General features: G+C 55.5%; 2 protein-coding genes across 2 annotated transcripts in view; one reads left to right on the top strand and one right to left on the bottom strand.

Moving 5' to 3' along the window:
• Positions 1–3,298: 3,298 nt before the first annotated feature.
• The window catches only part of CNNM1 (cyclin and CBS domain divalent metal cation transport mediator 1), a 74,456-nt gene continuing 61,567 nt past the window's right edge, over positions 3,299–16,187 (bottom strand). The window contains exons 11-12 of the mRNA XM_074959660.1: positions 5,733–15,545; positions 3,299–3,497 (exon numbers count right to left, since the gene is read on the bottom strand). The gene's annotated coding sequence lies outside the window, so the exon portion shown is untranslated. The remainder of the gene's footprint in view (positions 3,498–5,732; positions 15,546–16,187) is intronic.
• Positions 4,664–11,944, top strand: GOT1 (glutamic-oxaloacetic transaminase 1). Its single transcript, XM_074959552.1, has 9 exons — positions 4,664–4,865; positions 7,558–7,739; positions 8,615–8,738; positions 8,962–9,074; positions 9,322–9,426; positions 10,143–10,293; positions 10,411–10,576; positions 10,686–10,828; positions 11,286–11,944. The coding sequence occupies exons 1-9, from the start codon at positions 4,748–4,750 to the stop codon at positions 11,423–11,425; spliced, it is 1,242 nt and encodes a 413-aa protein (XP_074815653.1). The 5' UTR covers positions 4,664–4,747; the 3' UTR covers positions 11,426–11,944.

Genomic DNA, 16,187 nt, shown 5'->3' with positions numbered 1-16,187 from the left:
AGTATCTGCTGCCACTCCTAAATTAACCATTCCCAGAATGATGGCTTCTTTTCTAAACTCCCTCCAGCTTATGGTACATCAACATGACAGGCACTACCGTGACAAGCTGCGGCACTGCAATTATGCCACTGTAGCATAGACACGTGCTACAGTGATGGAAGGGTTTTTCTGTCACTGGAGTAAATCCACCCCCTCGAGAATTCTTCTGTTGACCTAATGGCATGCGTCTATGCTGGGGCATATGTCGGCTTAACTATGTCTCTTGGGGGGTGTGTGTGTGTGAGAATTTTTCACACCCTTGAGTGATGTAGCTAGGTAGATTAATTTTAGTAACCAGCCAAAGGCCACGTCTACACTACAGTTTACGTTGGCAGAACTTATGTTGCTCGGAGGGGTGAATATATCATCCACTAAGCGACATAAGTTACACCAACAAAAGTGCTGGTGTGGACAATGCTATACCAGCAGGAGAGCTTCTGCTGCTGGCGGGGGCCGGAGTAGTTAAGCCGGCGGGACAGTAGTTAAGCTGTCTTCTGTCAGCGTAGAGTGGCTACAGGAGAGCGCTTATGCAGCTGTGCCGCTGTAAGTTCTCGAGGGCAGCCCTCTCCTGACTTCCATGCGCGGGAATTGTCCGTGATTCTAGCACCAAACTCCTGACCGTCGGTCACAGATAGAGGAAGACTATTATTGTTCAGTAGTACCCAGAGGCCCCCGTCAGGAGTGGGACCCCACTGGCCTGGGTACTGCACGAACAGTCCCTGCCCTGAAGAGCAGATTCGGATCTGCAATGCCGTCCCAATACTGGGTTTGTTCACACTTTTGACACTACATGGTTGGGTCCTGAAGGCTCAAGGACTTTACAGCATTTGAACCGAGATTCGCTCCTGATGAATGTGGCCTGGTTCATGTCCTTCCTGCTCGGAACTCCACCAAACCATCAAGAAAGTTCTTCCCTGGAACACAAACGCCTTGAGACGCCCCCAGGACTAGACAGATGGGGACCCAGTATCATCTTCCCTCCTGGTTTAGTTTGCATGCTGCTTCTAGCAAGGACTGGCCCTCATGCCTAATAATTCTGACTGAATCCATGTAACCTCACCCCAATACAGTTAGAATAAGACTAATAAGAATGAGAGTCAAAATTTGTTAGTCGCTAAGGTGCCACAAGTACTCCTTTTCTTTTTACAGTTTCCAGAGATCACTGCAGCCAAAGGCAAAGGGATGCAGAACTCAGACAAAACACCTTCAAGCAGGCCCAGAGGAGGGGACATATAAAAATAAGGAGCTGAACACTTTACCTTATTTCTTGCCCTCTGAGCCCACCCAGAAAGCCCTTAATGATCAGCCATACGTGCCTTGGAGAGAAACACAACCATGACACACACAAGTGATCCCATAGTGGAGGCAGAAAGAGAATTTCCATTCAAATTACCCATTTTCACACATGCCCTGGAGCTTCCTCCCAAAATTGTTCAGGTTTTGTCTTGTCTGTTCATGCATGTTTTGGTTTTATTTAAAGCAAATTTGGTGCTTGGGGCAGGTGAGAGACTGACAACCGAGGTCTATTCGTCTTCAGGGCAGGCATGATGCTTGCAGCATTGACGCCTGCTGCCTTCCTACGAGACCACCAACATGCCTTGGCCAAGACCAGAGGGTGAGGGACAATACAGCCTCTAGAACTAGTTTGCTCCTCAACCCCTTTGTTGAGGCAGCCAAAGGATATTAGCTGAACTAGGCTGAGATCCCCACCTCATTTTGCATGGGCCATTAAAGAGCCAAAAGATGTTAATGACTTTCAGTCACTAGCTGGGCTAATTTTGAACCAGTGCCCCGGAGCTGAAAGGCCCCCAACCCCAGAACTTAAAAAAAATAAACAAATTTTAAAAACATGACAGGTCAGCAAAGTGCCTCTTTCTTGGGGCAGAGACGCAAGGAAGGAGTCTGGGGCAGTAACTGCTTCACCTCATACAGCAGTGCCCCAGCTTGATGTGTTCTCATACAGCCGCTCTTCCCAGATGGAACTCATTTTAGTACCCAGTAACTTTGCTTAGTTAAATCCCCAGCAGGGCTCCAGGCTCACCTGCACCATGAGGCTCAAAAGAACCACCTAGGATAAAAAGTATAAAGCTAACATGGCTCAACAGCGGCATCCAGAGGCCAACTGGGTTCATTGCAGAAGTGCTGAACGAACACTTCATCTCTCCTATCAGCTGGGCGTCATTGACTGAGACCCTCTATGGTCCGATTCTTGCACTGAGGAGTCTGGCTGTGCAGAGCTGATTGTAGGATCAAGTTCTGTGTTTGTTACCAAGAGGTCTCCATGGCTTTTCCCTCTCCCCATTGCAAATGTAAAACTGCCTCAGCGCAAAACCTCTGTCCCCACCTACTTCTCAGATATTATTTCTTGTCACCTCCCCACCCCCTGCAGGCTGGCAGTTATGCCAACCTCCCCACCTCCTTTTATCCCTTCTCCCTTGGCTGTCTGGGTCTTCTTCCACATCTCACCCCATAGTATGACTTCTCTGTCCTGAAATACCAGCCCGCTTCCAACCCCGATTAGCATCACTTTGCCTGCCAAGACCACAAACACTGAGTAACCCAGGTGGGGCCTCCTGCACCCTTACATTTCATGAGGTGGGTGCATGGATGATTGAGAACAGAAGGAGGGAAAATTTTATTAAGATGATGTTTAAAAAAAAGTGAACGGTACAGAGTTTAAGCATAGAAGTTTCTGGTTATCGGGGAATAACGTACAGATCATCAAGGGGTGCGAAGTTCGGTTTAAGGTCTGGTGGTGTAAGGAATACATAATCTGCAATATCCCTGATTGGGGGTAAAAGGTTAACGGGTCAAAGTACAGACATTGGGACATGAGGGTATGTTGTTCATATAATGGCTATGTTCAGGTGTGGAGTATAATGAGTGGATACGATGATGAGGATGGATTGACCCTCATTTGGTGAGATTTAACATTCATTGAGTTTATGGTTCCAGTTTGTATGGTCCAACGGAAAAAAGTCTCTCAGTCCCTGTCTCGTAGTCAAAACACGATGTTGCTCCGGCTCTCACCTCCTGGTACTGTCGGTGGCCGGTGATGTGTTCAGTGTAGATGTCCCTGGACCATCGGATGGTGTCCGAGACCACGAGGTGCCTCATGAGCTGTGCGTAGCGTCGACCAACCCTGCAGGTCTGCAGCTCACGCTTGTTGCAGGGGTCCCAGGCACCCAGGGCTCCGACGATTAGGGCGTCTGAAAGTTACCACATTCCTCTGGGTCTCTTGGCTCCTCTAGTCTTCTCAGCTTGTTATTTGGATTGTGAGGTCTTTGGGTTAGGGGCTTTCTCTGGTAGGGGGTCTGGTGTGGGGACCAGCATACCATAATAATAAGGCTTAACAGGATTAGTTTTTTAATCAGTAAATGTTAGTGAACATCAAACTCACCACATAGCCCCAAACCGACGAAAACCGTTTCCATCAATAATAATGGAGAGTTACAGCTCTGCAAAGTAAGAAAAACGGGGCTAGAGAACATATTAGAGACTGTCATTAAAAATGATTGTCCGACACCGCCCGGGGTTTCCTGCAATTGTGCAAATAGCCATTAAAAATAGGGAAAAAAGTGCACAAAACCAAACATGGCTGTTCTCCACCTGCAGGATAAACACCAGACCTGCACTCTGCCTCGCCTAGGAAAAACAAATGATCAGCCAGCCACCCCCCTGCCCCCCAGTCCTAGTCATTCTGTGACCCTACCCACTTTGCACCCCGAGGTGCTGCTCCCCGGGGCCCGGGCCCAGACCCAGCCAGCCCCCCGTGGGTCCCCCCCGAACCCCAACCAGGCCCGAGCCAGCCCCCCCCCCCGGAAACCTGGGACCCGAGCCAGCCGCCCCAAACCCGGAGCCAGGCCCCCCTAAACCCCAGCCGGGGCCCGAGCCAGCCCCCCCGAACCCTGGGGCCCGAGCCAGGCCCCCCCAAACCCGGAGCCAGGCCCCCCCGAACCCCAGCCGGGTCCCGAGCCAGGCCCCCCCCCCGAACCCCGGGTCCCGAGCCAGGCCCCCCCGAACCCCGAGCCAGGCCCCCCCCTGAACCCCAGCCGGGGCCCGAGCCAGGCCCCCCCCCCGAACCCCGGGTCCCGAGCCAGGCCCCCCCGAACCCCAGCCGGGGCCCCCCCGAACCCCAGCCGGGGCCCGAGCCAGGCCCCCCCGAACCCCAGCCGGGGCCCCCCCGAACCCCGCGCCCGCTCCGGCCCGGCCCCGCGGGTCACGCTGACACCCCCCAGCCCGGCTCCTAGCGCGACTCCCGCGCGAACCCGCCCCGCTCGCGAGCGACAGGCCCCGCCCCCGTCCCAGCGTTACCAGGGTGACAGGAGCCCCTCGGAGCCCCGCCCTCTCCTCCAATCAGTGCAGCCTCCGCGGTTCGCCTCGGCCGCGAAGGGGCCGTCAGCAGCCGCCTTGTGATTGGGTACTGGGGAATCACGCCTGCCCTGCCGCACTGTGATAGGCTATGCGGACCCCGCCCATCTCTCCCGCTTTGTCATTGGGGGTTCATGGACCGCCAGCCTGGGCCTTTCTGATTGGCTATCTCGGGTCCTCCCCCCCTCCGAGGATATCTGATTGGCTGTCCCCGCTCGCCGTCGCCTTTGGCGGTCTGTGATTGGCTGCGCCCGGTCCCACCCCCGCTGGCCTGGGAAGGTGAGAGTCTCCTCTAAGCGGCGGCCTCAGTCGACCGGCGCCGCAGCCGCAGGGAGCCATGGCCGCCGGCTCTGTCTTCGCCCACGTCCCGCGCGCCCCGCCCGTCGTCGTCTTCCGGCTCACGGCCGACTTCCGGGAGGACGCGGACCCGCGGAAAGTCAACCTGGGGCTGGGCGGTGAGTGTGTGTGTGTGTGTGTGTGTGTGTGTGTGTGTGTGTGTGTGTGTGTGTGTGGCGGGGGAGAGGGCCGGGGGGGGATGGGTGACTGGGGGGGAGGGAGTGTGAGTGGGGGGAGGGGGATGGGTGACTGAGGAGGCCTGGTGGGGTGGGGTGGGGGGGGAGAGGGAGGGAGTGAGTGAGTGAGTGAGTGAGTGGGGGGGGCCGGGGGGGAGGGTGTGTGAGTGGGGGGGGTGGGTGACTGAGGGGGCCGGGTGGGGTGGGGGGGGAGAGAGGGAGTGAGTGAGTGGGGGGGAGGGTGTGTGAGTGGGGGGGGTGGGTGACTGAGGGGGCCGGGTGGGGTGGGGTGGGGGGGGAGAGAGGGAGTGAGTGAGTGAGTGGGGGGGCCGGGGGGGAGGGTGTGTGAGTGGGGGGGGGATGGGTGACTGCGGGGGCCTGGTGGGGTGGGAGGGGAGAGGGAGTGAGTGAGTGGGGGGGGGCCGGGGGAGAGGGGGTGTGAGTGGGGGGGGTGGGTGACTGAGGGGGCCTGGTGGGGTGGGGGGGGAGAGGGAGTGGAGGGGGGATGGGTGACTGAGGGGGCCTGGTGGGGTGGGGCAGGGCGGTGAGTGGGAAGCCGGAGGGGGGTGGTGGTGAATGGGTCAGTCTAGTGCGCTCCCAGTGGCCCCTGTGTCTGATCCCAGATGGCGGGTGGGTGGCGAGGCGTGACCTGGGCTGATATGGGGGTTGTGGGGGGCCTCAGGTCAGCCAGGGGACTGCGGGTGGCTCTACAAGGTGAGTGACCGCCCCCCCCCCCCCCCGAGTTGCTTCCTGTCCTCCGCAATGGGTCACCTGAACACTAGCTGTGCTTGGGGGTCTTCCTTCTCTTACCTCTAGGCCCCATGGCCCTGCAGCTGCCCTAGGCCACGCTCAGGGCTCACTTCCCATTTAGCCTCCAGCTGCTCTGCCCCCCTTTCCATGTGCTCAGCTGAGCCAGGATGCTGGCACTCAGGCCCTTAGGGGAGGAGGTCAGGGGGGTGGAGGCAGTCAGAAGGCCTGGTGGGCTGGCTCCTTTTCAACACTACCCCCGCACTGTGTGACCTTGGATGGGTTGCCTCCTTACGCAAAGCTGGGTGGGAGGGGAGGCGTGATCTTTGTCCTCTGCACAGGAGGTAGGGTCCAGGCCATCTGTTAGTGTTCAGCACGGTGAGGTGCTGGGACAGACATTCCTAGAGATGTGCAGAGGGTTAGCGCGTGTGACCTGCCTTTGTAGGGGTACCTACAGCTCCATGGCTCTGGCAACTGAACGCTTCTAGTCAGTGCTGTGCCCTCCCAAGTAGGCTTCCCTACTCAGCCCCTAATACGCCCAGCCCCGGGAATTGGGCAATACCACCCCCGAGGGCAGAATGGACTTCAGTCTGCACAGTTCATTCTGTAAGATCTGAGAGTAGTATCAGGAGAGCAGATTAGTGCCAGTGGTGACTCTTGCACTGGACACCTGTCTGGGGGAGAACTAGCAACTCATCTCGCGTCAGGGTGAATGAACAGTTGTTGAAGGCAATTGTTTTCAGTCTCTAAGGCCCCTAGCTGCCTTGAAACCAGTGCCAAAGAGGCAGAAGCCTATATCCTAATCTCTGTCCAATTCAATCTTTGTCATTCTGATTCCATTCCATTTAGGGAACAATATGGGAGCCCCCCCCCAGTGTCTATGAGCTGTAAAATGGCATGGAAGTAGCTCAGATGCCATAATTACATAGTGGATCCCAGATGCCTGTTCCTTGCAGTACCCAGTGGAGGGGAATTGATTCTAAGATTCAGGCTTGAGACCCCAAGATTCCCTGCTGGCACGGTCAGTTCTGCCCTCCCTCCCAAGGCAGATAACTGGAGTTCCATGCATTATGTTGTATATAGACCTTTAGGGTTAGGCAGATGCTAAATAACCCATGGCCCTTTTCCCAAGACCTATGGTTTGCTCCAACATCTCTTCATCTCAGCTAGTCTGCAGCTTGTTGTGTGCTATTTTTCCATCTTGCTTTCGGTTTATATGCAGAGGTGGCTGCATTTCCCTGCACATGTGGGCTGGTTTAGAGAGCATTTTGTCCTGAAAGGTGCTGAGGAGATGTTATTTCGGTTACGGTCGCTCCCTCTTCCCTGTGAAATGTATTTACCAGGTTCCATCAAGCATGCTCAGTGCTATAGGGAATGGACTGGAAGACTCATCCCTGCTCCACAGAGTTTACAAGCCTAATCCACAGCATGTGCATGCTAGTGAGTGCACTGGATGGTACGAAGGTGGCACTACTATGATCGCTGTGGGTCAGGTGTTTTTGTGTGGGGAGTCTCTGTCCAGAAGCAGCATTGCTAGTGTAGTGCAGCTTGTACTGTCCCTTGGTGTTTGGAAGGTTAACAGAATCCTTCTAATCACTTCCTAATTTAGCTTCTTTACTCATGAAATGTTTTGATGGGGAAACTGTATGTGTGTGTGTGGTGCTATGGATTCCAGAGACTGTCTATAAAGGACTCATCCCAGGTCATAAGAAAAGGTACCGTTCCCCTCCCATCCTGCCCTCCCTGTGGCCTCAGCCTCTGGATCTGAACAGCAATTGCGAGAAGGGGAAAGAGACCTAGTCTAATAACAGTGGGTAAATTTTTCTGGCCGAGGGTCCCCTTGGGACATGTCTTGTGGAGCGTAAGACTCTCCTTTTCTCTCTTGCAGCCTATCGCACAGATGAGGGGCAGCCCTGGATCCTGCCAGTAGTGAAGAAAGTTGAACAGAAGATCGCCAATGATGCCAGCTTGAACCATGAATACCTGCCAATCCTCGGCCTGCCTGAGTTCCGGGCCAACGCTTCAAGGATCGCGCTTGGGGAAGACAGTCGTGCTATCAAGGAGAATCGTGTAAGCTCTGGGGGGAAGTGACTCCTTGCTGAGATGTACTGGTGAATGGGGTCTCTGGAGGGGGGAAGATCTTGCCAGGATTGCAGAGTTTGCCCTGACTGGTCTGGCACTGAGCTCAGTTTGCAATCTGCATTCTGGCTGCATGGAGCTGTTGCTGTGAGTGCTCAGAGCTCTCTGAACATGCAGGTTTTGTGCTCCCATCTGGAGGCTGAATACCAGAAACTGATAGGAAACCTCCCCCAGAGGGAAGGCAGAAGATCTGGGTCCTGCCACCTGATGGTGAACAGTTCCAGAACTGGCCAGGCAATTGCCCTTGGAGTCTGATGGGAAGGGTCAACGGGTGTGACAGAAACAGCTGGAACCTGCCAAGGCCAAAGGGGGTGTGAGAAATGCGAGGGAAGCTGTTTAAGGAAGGGTGACAGTAGGATGGGAGCTGGGGGTAGATGATGTGATATGGGGTTATTTAGGTGTGTTAGTGCATCTGATGGTCAGCGCTGAACTATGTGGCTGCAGTATGAAAGTCCAGGTTGGCCTGGAAACAGGCGTGCTGATACCATGGTTATGGGGCCATATAAGGAGCTAAATGGTTAGCAGTCAGTGAGGCGCAGAGCCTGCCCCATATTGCAGAGGAGCTGCTGCTTTGATGTCAGGAAGACTGGCCTAGGAGGCACTGTCCTGGGCTGTGGTAACAAAAGGGATCTGCCTCAGATTGGATGAGGCGTGCTGAATTCCTGGACTGCGAGGGGTTGATCCCTTTAGTAATTGGAGGCCAGCGAGGCTCATCTTACTCTGTCCCTTTCTGGTGTTTCCACATGATCTCTGCACTGGTGCCACCTGTCGGTGGCAGGCTCTTGGTGACCCTGCCTGCCTTTCAGGTAGGAGGCGTTCAGTGCTTGGGTGGGACTGGTGCTCTTTGCATTGGAGCCGAGTTCCTGCGGCGCTGGTACAACGGAACCAACAACACAGCAACTCCTGTCTACATCTCTTCTCCTTCCTGGGGTGAGTGCCGCAGCATGCCCACGCTTACTCCTCACTGGTGGGGAAGGTGGGAGCCAGGCTCTTCATGCTGGGGGGGAGTGGGGTGTCATACAAACAAGGGAGAGGTTCATCCCCCACCCCATGGGCGGTGTGGCGGGAGGCAGGCTAAGTCAGGATTGGAAGAACTGGCTGGCTCAGGGGCAGCTCTCCAATGCAGATGGACTGATCTGATCTCTCTCCTCAGAGAACCATAACTCTGTGTTTGCGAACGCTGGCTTTAAGGACATCCGGACCTATCGCTACTGGGATGCTGCTAAGAGGGGGCTGGACCTGGAGGGGCTCCTGGAGGACATGGAGGTGGGTAAGAGTGCCTTGGAGAGGAGATCTCCTGAGCTGCATCCAAAGGCACCAGCTGCCCTAGTTTCAGATCAGCCAGGCCCTTCTGTGCAGGAGCCTGCCAGTTTCTTGCCTTGGGGTAACTGGAGCAGGACTGGAGCCAGATCTCTGTGGTTAAGTCCAGCAGAGTGGCCAAGGCAGCTGGTGGCTGACTGGATGTGGGCCCTCTGCTGTGTGTGCGTGTGACTGAGAACTGCTTTTTCCTCAGAGTGCACCGGAGTTCTCCATCTTTGTTCTGCATGCCTGTGCGCACAACCCAACTGGCACAGACCCCACCCTGGAGCAGTGGAAACAGATTGCTGCTGTCATGAAGGTATCAGCACAGAGGGGACTGGTGGGGAGAGGGCTGTAGTGTGGCCAGGGAGCAGAAAGCCCTTGAGCCAACCAGAGCACAAACAGGACTCTAGACTCTATTTTGGGGAAGAGGGGGGACAAAGCCGGGTGAGGAGTGGGAGAAAGGGCCCCTCCCCATGAGGAGGGGCCAGTGAGTTGCTGGAGGCTTAGGTAAGAATGAGGAGGGGCTGGGACAGCAGAAGTCTGCTCTTGGACACCACAGGATGTTTAAATTGCCCCAGTTCTGCTTGTGCTGCTAACTTGCCTTTAATCTCGAGCTCTGGCTGGTACAAGGGCAGTCTTTTTCTCTCCTGGGTGCCCAGTAATATCCCCTCCTCTGTCCCCCAAAGAACACACTAGCCAGGTAAAGGGGACACCTCTGTCCTTCTCCCAGGTAGTGTGGGGGGCAGCTGCTGCTGTTTCCTTGCTGTGACCTTCCTCTCCCGTCCGCTGGGCTGTGATTTGACACGCTCCCCACCATGTCTCTAAGTCTCCCTCTTCATTCAAGTCCTAATGGCAGTGCTCCAGTCAGGCTTGGAGGGGTTCCCACCCTGCCCCAGATTCATGCTGACTCTTAAAGGACTTCCCAGCAGATCAGCCCACCCTGCTTGGGTGAGGGGAGGGGGCAGAAATGGGGACAAGGGGTTCTTAGGGGTAGGGGCGGGGTCTCGCCTCTAACTATCTTCCTGTCTGCAGCGCCGGTTCCTGTTCCCATTCTTTGACTCAGCCTATCAGGGCTTTGCCTCCGGCTGCCTGGACAGAGACGCCTGGGCCGTGCGGTACTTTGTCTCTGAGGGCTTCGAACTCTTCTGTGCTCAGTCCTTCTCCAAGAACTTCGGGCTCTACAGTGAGTATCTGACCCTGCAGATGGGGCCAGCCTCCCTGGGTTTGGTGGGTGAAGTCTGCCGGGATGTGGGGCACAGGGGTTGGGTCTAGTGGCTCATGTCTCCATGTCTGTCTCCAGATGAGCGAGTGGGGAACCTGAATGTGGTGGGGAAGGATGCTGACAACATGCAGCGTGTTCTTTCCCAGATGGAGAAGATTGTCCGTGCCATCTGGTCCAACCCTCCCTCACAAGGAGCACATATTGTGGCTACCACCCTCGCCTGCCCGCAGCTCTTGACTGAGTGGTAAGCAGTGCTGGTGCCAAAACAGGGTGGTGAAGGGAGGAGCTGTCATACCGGGGCATGGATGGACATGGCTAAATCCCACTACCGGCTCTCTCTCTCCCCTGCACAGGAAGGACAATGTGAAGACAATGGCTGATCGGGTCTCACTAATGCGGTCAGAGCTCAGGGCTCGGCTCCAGGCTCTTGGGACCCCAGGCACCTGGAATCACATCACTGAGCAGATCGGCATGTTCAGTTTCACAGGGCTGAACCGTAAGTATCAATGAACCAGATGCTGTTGCAGCAGGAGGTGAGCTCAGGGGCCTGGAACTGAGTGGGGTTGGGCTGCAAGAACCCAAGCTGGATTCGCTAAAGAACTTCTCCAGTGTCTTTCTGGGGTGCAGTCTTGGGCCTCTAATGGGTAGTAAGAAAGTCTGGATAGAGCAGTCAGCACTCCTGGCCTGCTCTCTACAGTACCTCCTGCTGGGTCTGACCAGGACTGGAATAGCTTAGAGTTTACTGCACAGCCAGTGCTCCTGCTGTTCTCTCTACTGCATCTTTTGCTGGGAGAGGTTGGGTTTGGAGTAGCTCTATGCTTTATTTCACTGGCCAGGTCCTGAACCCCTTCTCTCCATTCTGAAAGCCGATGAGATGCAGCACTGACCTGCACTCTGGGATTTCCACGTCTCCCACATGGCTGACCTGACTTCTTTCTCGAATGTTTCCCCAGCTAAGCAAGTGGAGTACATGATCAAGGAGAAGCACATCTACCTGATGGCCAGTGGACGCATCAACATGTGTGGCCTGACCACCAAGAACCTGGACTATGTGGCCAGCTCCATCCACGAAGCTGTCACCAAGTTCCAGTGAGGAACACAAACCACTGAACTCCCATCTGAACCCACCAAAGCAATAGTGTGTAGTCTCTGTTCCCCGCTTATAACTCACCTCCGTCACACCTGTTAGGGTTTAATAAGGATGGGGAATAGTGGCTGTATCAGGGATATCAGTCTGTCTGCATCTCTGAAAGCCCCCTCATAATACCGGCCAGTGCCCTCCTGGGGCTGGTGACAAAGTAAGCCATCTCATCTCTCATTTAACTGACAGCAGCCATATGCACTGGGACCCAGACATCTCAAAGCTGCCTATTTCTGTGCAACCAAATAGACCCAGTATAACCAGTCAACTCCTGTACAGGTGCAGTGCATTGTGGGATAGGTGCCCAAATTCTTGGGGCCCCTTGTCCTGTCTGTGGGTTGGAGGCACTGTAAAATTTCAGGAAGTGAGGCTATTGTTGGCTTTTGCCTCACACGAGCAAAGAGTGTGATTGTTTCTTTGTGTCGCTGCTTCTTTGTGTTGCTGAAAGAAAATAAACCTCCATCTCCGAAGGATGCCCTGCCCGGTGCTTTGCCGTGCTGCCTGCACTCTGTCTGCATTGCTGGGTAACCGCCTACACTGGCATTGACACGCCAGGGGCAGAGGGAAGATGGACATGACCTTGCGTGGCCAGACTCTTAACTATTGCAATAGGCTCCAGCCTTAGAGTATGAACTGCTGTGGGGTGGACTCCTCTGCCCATCCTCCCCCCCCCAAGCAATAGCGGCCAGCCCCACGGTCCAAGGCTTCATCTTATTTTAAAGAAGAGACTTGTCCAGGCATTCATTCTTTGCTGGTGTCTCATGGCTGCTTTCCCTTCCCATTCACAATTGCATCCCCCTGGCAACTACAGCTACTGACAGGGCAAAATGCTACTGGAAAGTTCTGATGAATCCAAAATGTGTCCTTGAATAACTAATTCACTCCCCATGTATCTCTTCTGTTCCTGTTTTTTTGCCTGGCTTTCCTCCACATGTGTATATCCATGTTCACCACTTGGTGAGATGTTGCCTAGACATTTGATCATCTCCTCCACAGGGGACTTCTTCTCTGGATCATAGCCCCTGTCCCATGGGTGGTTCCATTCCTTCTGAGTAGATCCTATTTCTTCTCATGCAGCAGTTACTGATGGAGGCCCATGGGCTGCACCCTCCTCATTCCTGGCTGCAATTACAGGCATCTGGGCACTATGCCATGGAGAACCAAGACTCGTGTAGAAGCAGTGGGAGACGAGGAGAGCTAGGACCATCCAGCAAACCATTTCTCTGCATGTGGCCAGCCAGTGCTCCATGGACTAGTTTAGGAAATGCGGATATAGCCTCTGAGCAGATCTTCATTCAGAGCAGTGTGACCTATCTGCTCTTTCCCAGGGCTGAGGCTATTGTTCCCTCCATCACAGCAGAAGGTCAGGTCTGGAGTTTAGCCACTCTGCTGGGTTAAGCTCACTTTGTGGAGTGGTATTTGTAAGTGTTGCACTGCTTCACAGAACAGCACCGTGTACACACTGCGCTGGAAAGGGCACAAATTGGGGGGTGTTCGAGAAGTGGGGTTGCAGGGATGCACCGTCCAGCTGCAGTGGTTGAAGCACAGGAGTGGGAACTGGACAGCCATGCTGTGACCCTTGGCAAGTACTTAACCTTTCTGTACCTCCTCCCTACCTGTAAACGGGAAAGGAATTCTTCCCTTCAAAGGAAAAGTGCTGTTGAGTGCAGTGCACAACGCACCCTTTGCTATATCACAGCTCTTGTTTGTGCCACAGGATGTGTGTGTGGAGGGGCCTTTCCTTGGAGGCTCCTGTCCCGTGCATAACTTCTTGTTTTCCTCCCCCTCGAACTCTGCTGAGCCAGATCAACAGAATCTCTACCATGCAGCTCCCATGGCTCTGTTCAGAACTCAAACTGCTGCACTGATTTGGGCCAAATGTGGCTTATCTTGGAGACTTGAAGGGTGGCTGGAACTTCCTGTATTTCCCTTCTCAGCTATATCTCCAGCTGTGGGAGCAATGGAGGGAGAACACCAGGAAGATGCCCCATGTAGGTGCAGCCCCTACGGCCATGCAGGTGCTCCCCCATTAGTGAGGCAGGCGTGACTGGAAGGAAGCAGGGGCCTGTGCAACCGGGCCTGCAGGGGTAGGGTGACCAGACAGAAAATGTGGGAAAAATTGGGACGGGTTGGGGGTGGGAGGTAACAGGAGCCTATATAAGAAAAAGATCCAAAAATCGGGACATCTGGTTACCCTATGCAGGGCTCTCTCGCTGGGGCATGAGGGCAGCGGTGCCTAAAAGCTCATACTGCTTCCATTTGCCTTCTAGACCCATCACGTTTTGTGTCTTAGGTCTGCGACAGCCACAAAATTAATCACAGCCTTTCTTGGCCACAGCACTGGCAAACAGGTTCTTCACCTAGTCTACAGTCTGACATTAAGAGGATGGAGTAGCTACTTCTCTGGCTCTACACGGTACTTTAGAGATGGCTAGTTTACATTTAATATTCCCTTCAGTGCCATGCTTTCACTACACTCTGTTAACACATTTAGTCCTGCAGAGCCCCCTGAGAAAAGGGCTTTCTCCAGCGTACGCTGGGCCATGCTCTGTCTCAGAGCTTTAAATGGCCCTACAGGGAGGCGGTAGCAGAACCCAGGCACTCTGACTCCCTCTCCTGTGTGTTAAATCATGTGATGGTCTTACTGAGCGTGGGGAGGAAGTGTGTCCAGTGCTTAGAGCTCAGGGCTAGGATTCTGCTCTCTATGTGCCTGTGTGTTGCTGTGGGGAAGTCCCCCTCCAAATCTGCCTCCCCCCTTGCAGAGAGAAAAGCTTTGAATACAGCCTTCCCCTGAGCTCAGGCGGCCCTGGGGGGAGGGTGCCAAAGTGCTACAACAAATAATAGGAGCAAGAGCAAGGTGGCAGAGAGTGTGGGGCAATGGGCTGGCACTTAGAAAGGGAAACCTGAGGCTGAATGTGAGGGAAGGCTGCTTGCCAGGCAATGTGACTCTGCACCAGTTTCCTGGGGGAGGGGGAATCTGCCCCCCAGGCTGGCAGCAGCTCTGAAGCTAGGAGGCTTGGCACTAAGGGGGCTGTTTTGGGGAGAGGGGGATTAGGATGCAGCTTGTTCTACTGCAGGCAGAGGGGCTCTCAGGCTGTCCATGCTGCAGGGAGAGGTTGCTTTCCCCTTCCTGGTGGTAACTACTGGGGAGCTGCAGGGGGAATGGAGCAGCTGTGCCATGCAGCAGCGAGGCCTCCCATCTCTGTGGGGAAGAGATCCTGGCACAGCTTGGGCTGTTTCAGCAACTGCTGTTGCATTGGCCCAGACAGAGGCAGAGCTGCTCGGGGAGGGATGGCTTTTAATGTAAAGTACATTGCGTTCAGCCTCCATAGCAGCGATTTAAAACTCTCTCTGCCGTTCCGATGTCAACACCTGGCTCTGAGCTGAGGCCTCTTGCAGGGCCATGGTGGTTGAAGCACAGCTCTGAGCTTCTCTTTCCTGGAGGGAAGGGGACAGATACACTCAGCGCTGGGCGGGGCCTGAGGCCCACAACTGGCCAGTGCCTGGGTTGGGGCAGTGTCTGTGGGATGGGCAGTTCAGTGCTCCCAGGGGCCAGGCTGAAGTGCGAGGGCAGGTTTTGACTGTCACTGCACACACGTGCAGCAGCCTCCTGAGTGTCGCACTGGGTGTGGTGGGAGGGGACAGGCACTGCCCAGAGCATGGCACTGCCCGGGGCAGGAGCCACGTCTCATTATGGCTGCAGTGCCCAGCGCTATGGGGCCCTGATGCAGAAGGGGCTGGGAGCTGCTGTAAAGTATTAAATGATGCTCTGGGCCACCCCTTCCTGCTTCTCGCGGCAGGGGAACCACACCCCAGGCACTGCTGCTTCTTCCTCTTCTCCTCTTTGAGACGGAATGCCGGGCAGCCGGGCAGCAGCCGGCCACGTGCCCTGACTTCCTGGCAAGTCCAGGGCTGCCACCTCTGCTTCAGTCCCACCCGGGGGCCTTGCTCTTCTCGCCTGGGGCTCTGCGCATGTCCTGGAGGGAGGGCAGGTGTTGGGTGGGCCGGCAGCGGCGTGCAGACCCGCTCCTGTCGCACATGACCCCCTGCAGGACACTCTCAGGCTGCAGACCTGAAAGAAAAACAGCTGTTTAATGCTCGTCGTTCCCCCTCCCTGCTCTCCAGAGCCCCCCAGGACTCCCACCCTCCCAGTGCCACCCCGAGCCAGGCTGCAGGGTGTAAAGTCTCAGGGCCTGCATTCAGCAGCTTGGGGACTCCCTAAACGAGGACATGGCAGGATCCCACACAGGCTGCACCTGCTAATTCCATAGATCAGCCTGGCTGAGAGCAGCTTTCCAGAGGGGCAGACGCTGGTTTTGAAAGCGTTATGGACGTGTTCCTGTTGGGGTGGGGGGACTGCAGCCCCTCTACGCCCCCCCCATGGAACCGGCACCAAAAGACCCACTGGCCTGAACAGCCCCGCCAGGTTCAACGCACCGCCCTGTCTCCCGTGCCGCTTTGGAGACCACACCCAGCGCCTGGACAGACAAGCTACAGCCCTACCAGACTCTGGCAAGGGACAGGCAGGGCTTACTGCATCCAGGCCTTCGCCTGCTCAGTGCTGGAGGGCAGAAAGCCCCAGCCCTGTAGTGGGTGGGGGGAGGGTCTGAGAGGGTTGATGGCAGCTCCTGGCCAGCTTTCCAGGGCCTGCAGCGTGTGCCCAGGGCAGAGCAAGGGTGTGTGCCCAGGGCCTGTGGCAGGCCATGGGCCGGGG

This window comes from Natator depressus, chromosome 7, assembly GCF_965152275.1.
Source record: "Natator depressus isolate rNatDep1 chromosome 7, rNatDep2.hap1, whole genome shotgun sequence".
Classification (NCBI taxonomy): Eukaryota; Metazoa; Chordata; order Testudines; family Cheloniidae; genus Natator; species Natator depressus.
This window is presented reverse-complemented; position numbering and strand designations above follow the sequence as displayed.